Here is a 5,000-nt window from a genome sequence, read left to right as displayed (position 1 = left end):
TCGGAGACAGAGACGGAGTATATAATTATGTATGGAGAGAGAGAGAGAGAGAGAGAGAGAGAGAGAGAGAGAGAGAAACGAAACAACAACAGCAAAACAGAGAGAGATGGCTGGGTTTTAATTTGTCTGTTTTATGAATTTTCAATATCCATCAACAACAAAAAAGGGACAGATTGATTCATTTGTTTATCTATTTATTCATTTGTTTGTTTGTTTGTTTGTTTATTCATTCATTTATTTGTTAATTTCTTTGTTTATTTATTCACTTAATCATTTATCTATTTATTGATTTACTTTTGCTTCTCTCTGTGTCTGTCTGTCTGTCTCTCTCTCTCTCTCTCTCTCTCTCTCTCTCTGTGTGTGTGTGTGTGTGTGTGTGTGTGTGTGTGTGTGTGTGTGTGTTTGTGAGCAGTCAATTTTCGCAGGTGTTCAAGACACGAATGTACTCTGTATAACCTAGCCATACACACACACACACACACACACACACACACACACGAAGCATTCAAGAGATTATGTACAGTTACCTGGTGAATGTTGACTATTTGTGTTAACTATTTTTGTTGTTGTTGCTGTTGTTGATTTGAATTGTCGATTTACTGTGTCATGTCATTTCCTCGTCATTTATCAATGAATCCACCCCCACCCTACCCCCCAACCCCCCACCCTCCCACTCGCCCGCCTTCAGTAAGGGGGCTCTGGCCTTATCTGAAAAAAAAAAAAAAAAAAAAAAAACACCCAAAAAAACAAAAAAACGTTCGTTTGTTCTCTGTCTGTGTGAGCAGCGGATTGCCCGGCGGGGCTGGAGCTGAACGTGAGTAGCGAGGCGTGTCAGCCCTGTGAGAGGGGCTACTACCGGGACAAGAGCTCCCCCACCCAGACCACCTGTGTCCTGTGCTCTCCCGACTTCATCACGCCTTCCACTGGGGCGGCCTCGCCCAGTGACTGCAACGTGGGTGAGTTGCTGGTGGTGGTGGTGGTGGTGCTTTGGTTTTGTTTGTTTGTTTGTTTGTTTGTTTGTTTTGGATGATGAGGTCCTACTGAGATGTTTGTTTGGTTTGGGGGCTGCTGCCCTCCGGGGGTAGGGTCCAGCGTCTGAAAATGATGTGACTCGCCCCCCCCCCCTCCACCCACTACCTCCCCCACCCTCAACCCCCGACACCCCCAAGCACGGTTTGTTTGTAACACTCCCTCCGTTTAGTGGGTTGTTTTTTTTTATAGACTCAGTAGTCATTCTTCATTACATCGAATGTGTGTGTGTGTGTTTTTTTTTGTTGTTGTTGTTGTTTTGTTTTTGTTTTTGTTTTTTGTTGTTGTTTTTTTTGTTCTGTTTTGTTTTGATTTTTTTTTTCTTTCTTTTTTTTTTTTTTTTTCCTCTCCGTTTGGTGTTTTATCAAAACAGAGACTTATTTTCCAACCCACATTTTGTGTTTTTTTAATGAACTTTCTCCGTTTGGTGTTTTTTTGTTTTGTTTTCTTTATAGACTCAGCAGTCATTCTTCATTTTATCGAATGTGTTTCTATTTGTTTATATTGTGTGTGCGTTTTTTTGTTTTGTTTTTTGTTGTTTTGTTTTGTTGTTGTTGTTGTTGTTTGCCTCTCCATTTGGTGTTTTATCAAAAATGAGTCTTATTTTACAACCCACATTTTTTTTTTTTTTTATAACTTTCTCCGTTTCGCATTTTTATAGACTCGGCAGTTATTCTTCATTTTATCGAATGTCTTGCGTGTGTGTGTGTGTGTGTGTGTGTGTGTGTGTGTGTGTGTGTTTGTTTGCCCTCATCACCGTCCTCCTCCAGTCAACTGCACGCTCCCGGGGCGGTACCTGGACGTTGGGGCCAACCAGTGCAAGGAGTGCCCAGAGGGCACCTTCAACTCGGAGTGGTGGGCCGAGTCCTGCCAGTCCTGCCCCACTGGCTTCACCACCAAGACCTCTGGCCTGGCCTCTAACGACAGCTGCTACCGTGAGTACATGTACACACACACACACACACACACACACACACACACACACACACACACACACACACACACACACACACACACACACACACACACACACACAGCGTGGCGTGGAGGGGCGTTGGGATGGGATAGGGGTGGAGGTGATGCTGCTGCCATGTGTGTGTGTGTGTGTGTGTGTGTGTGTGTGTGTGTGTGTGGTTCTCTTGCTCTTTGCTTAAAATGTATTATGGAGAAGAAAAGAACCACACCAAACAAAGGAACAAAGAAACAAGACAAAAATGAACTCATACAGCGTGGGCGGGTCTAAAGCATGACTTTGTAATGAATCAATGTTATTTAGTGTGTGTGTGCGTGTGTGTGTGTGTGTGTGTGTGTGTGTGTGTGTGTGTGTGTGTGTGTGTGTGTGTGTGTGTGTGTGTGTGTGTGTGTGTGTGTGTGTGTGTGTGTGTGTGTGTGTGTGTGTGTGTGTGCAGGTGCATGTGTGCGTGCGTGCGTGTGTATGTGCGTTTATGCTGTTGTTTTTTGTTGTTTTTTTTCGTTTATGTTTTCTTGATTATTGTACACAAACACACACAAGAAAACAAACAACTCACGTTTGTGACCATCACCGCCACCACCCCTCTATTTCATTATTCATTTCATTTTAGGTGCAACACCACAACTTGATAATAATAATAATAATAATAATAATAATAATAATGTCCTTATTTACCCCCCTCCCCTCCACGAACCCCTAACCCCTATCCCACCCCCAACCCCCTACCCCAAACCCCCACACACACGCCCACAACCCCACACCCGCTCCAAAACTGTGTTTACTATCTAAATGATTTGAATACTTGCAGGTGACTGCCCCTCCGGGCAGCAGGTGGACGAGAACACCAACATGTGCAGCCCGTGCTCCCAGGGCACCTTCCGCAACAGGAGCCTCTCTTGGACCTGCCAGCTCTGCCCCTCCCCCCTCACTTCCCCCGGCCCGGGGGCGACTTCCGCCGATGACTGCACTGTCCGTAAGTTTGAATGAAATAAAAGTTTGTCGTGATCATCATCCGGGGATGGGGGTGGGGGGTGGGAGGGAGTATGAGGGGGGGGGGGGGTCACCAGCTGTGGGTTTTTTTTTTTTTTTTTTTTTTTTTTTTTGGGGGGGGGGGTTGGTTGTTGTTTTCTTTAGGGGGGGGGGGGGCGGGTTGCCGGTGGTGGTGGTTGTGGTAGCGGTGGTGGTGCTGCTGCTGGCTGGTTGGGGGGGGGGGGGGTCGTGTCACCAGCTGTGGGGTTTTTTGGGAGTTTTTTTTTGTGGTGGTGGTGGTAGTGGTGGTGGTGGTTGTGATGGTGAATTTGGTGGTGGTTGTGGTGGTGGTGGTAGTGGTGGTGGTGGTGGTGGTGGCTGTGGTGTTTTTGGTGGTGGTGGTGGTGGTTGTGGTGGTGGTGGTAGTGGTGGTGGTGATGGCTGGTGGTGGTGGTGGTGGTTTTGGTGGTGGTGGTGGCTGGTGGTGGTGGTGGCTGGTTGTGGGGGTGGTGGTTGTGGTTTTGGTGGTTGTGCTGCTGCTGCCTGGCTGGTGGTAGTGGTGGTTGTGGTGGTGGTGGTGGTGGCTGTCGTGGTGGTGGTGGTGGCGATGATGGTGGCTGGCTGTGGTGGTGGTTGTGGTGGTGATGGTGTCTGGCTGTGGTGGTTGTGGTGGTTGTGGTGATGGTGGTGGTGGCTGGCTGTGGTGGTGGTGGTGGTAGTGGTGGTGGTGCCTGGCTGATGGTGGTTGTGGTGTTTTCTCTGTCTGGCTTTATTTGAACGGTGTTCATCTTTTTTTTCTTTGCTTTTGCTCTGTTGTTGTTTGTTTGTGTGTGTGTGTGTGTGTGTGTGTGTGTGTGTGTGTGTGTGTGTGTGTGTGTGTGTGTGTGTGTGTGTGTGTGTGTGTGTGTGTTTTGTTTTGTTTTTGGTGGGGGGATTAATAGGGGGGGGGGATGTAGGTGGGCCGTTTCAAACACACACACACACACACACACACACACACACACGTACGCATACACATATTCACACATGTAAACACCCACACCCACATTCACACACACACACACACACACACACACACACACACACACACACACACACACACACACGCCCCAAACACCCACGCCCCAAACACCCACTCCCACCCGCACATATACAGTTATTATTTCAGACGCATATACATATTACGGTTTCTGTGTTTAAAAAAAGAGCAAAAATATCAGTGTTGTTGAATTTCCTTCTGTGTATGTGTGTATGCTTGTGTGTGTGTGTGTGTGTGTGTGTGTGTGTCTGTGTGTGCGTGCTTTTGTGTACGTGCATATTTCTGTGTGTGTGTTTCTGTGTGAGTGTATATATGTCGACGTGTGTATCCGTGTGTGTTTTGAGTGCTTGCCTGTCTGTGTATGTATGACAGTCAGTCGTGTCCGACTATGACCATCAGAACAGCAGAGGAGGCAACTGCTGTCCCGACTATCTGGGCTAGAATTTGATGAAAGTGGAGAGTGTGTCTTGCCCAAGTTACATTCCCACCCCTCTCAGCTCAAGAGGGTTTAAGGACAATTGGCGGCGCTACGATAGTTCCAAAAGACCAACTGGTCCACAAGGCTGCAGCACTAAGAGCCAGTGCAAAATAGTGCCTCCTAGTTTGAGAATCATAATCCTTCACAAAAGACTGAGCTGTAAAATGATTTCTCATTAGCGACGGAGAAACCATTGATGATTCAGCTCTCACTTTTAGTGTTGTATAGAATGTGATGTATCTGTGCGGCCTGTGTTCTTGTGTGTTTCACAGCAACCTGTGGGGCGGGGTCGTTCTACGAGGCTGCCCGCTCGGCGTGCTCCCCCTGCTCCCCGGGCACCTACCAGCCCCAGTCGGGGAGCCGCTCCTGCCTGTCGTGCGGAACGAGTCGAACCACCCTCTCCAGCGGCGGCACCTCCCAGTCGGATTGCATCGGTACGTTCGCGCGGTTTATATATATATATATATGTATATATATATATATATATATATATATATATATATATATATATA

At 47.2% G+C, this 5,000-nt stretch overlaps 1 protein-coding gene across 1 annotated transcript in view; it reads left to right on the top strand.

Annotated features, from left to right (window-relative positions):
- The window catches only part of LOC143287751 (uncharacterized), a 173,996-nt gene that overhangs the window by 155,023 nt on the left and 13,973 nt on the right, over positions 1-5,000 (top strand). The window contains exons 65-68 of the mRNA XM_076596012.1: positions 786-956; positions 1,800-1,964; positions 2,811-2,975; positions 4,761-4,922. Coding sequence (XP_076452127.1) covers positions 786-956; positions 1,800-1,964; positions 2,811-2,975; positions 4,761-4,922 — 663 coding nt within the window. The remainder of the gene's footprint in view (positions 1-785; positions 957-1,799; positions 1,965-2,810; positions 2,976-4,760; positions 4,923-5,000) is intronic.

The sequence above is a fragment of the Babylonia areolata genome, chromosome 1 (assembly GCF_041734735.1).
Source record: "Babylonia areolata isolate BAREFJ2019XMU chromosome 1, ASM4173473v1, whole genome shotgun sequence".
NCBI classification, from domain to species: domain Eukaryota; kingdom Metazoa; phylum Mollusca; class Gastropoda; order Neogastropoda; family Buccinidae; genus Babylonia; species Babylonia areolata.
This window is presented reverse-complemented; position numbering and strand designations above follow the sequence as displayed.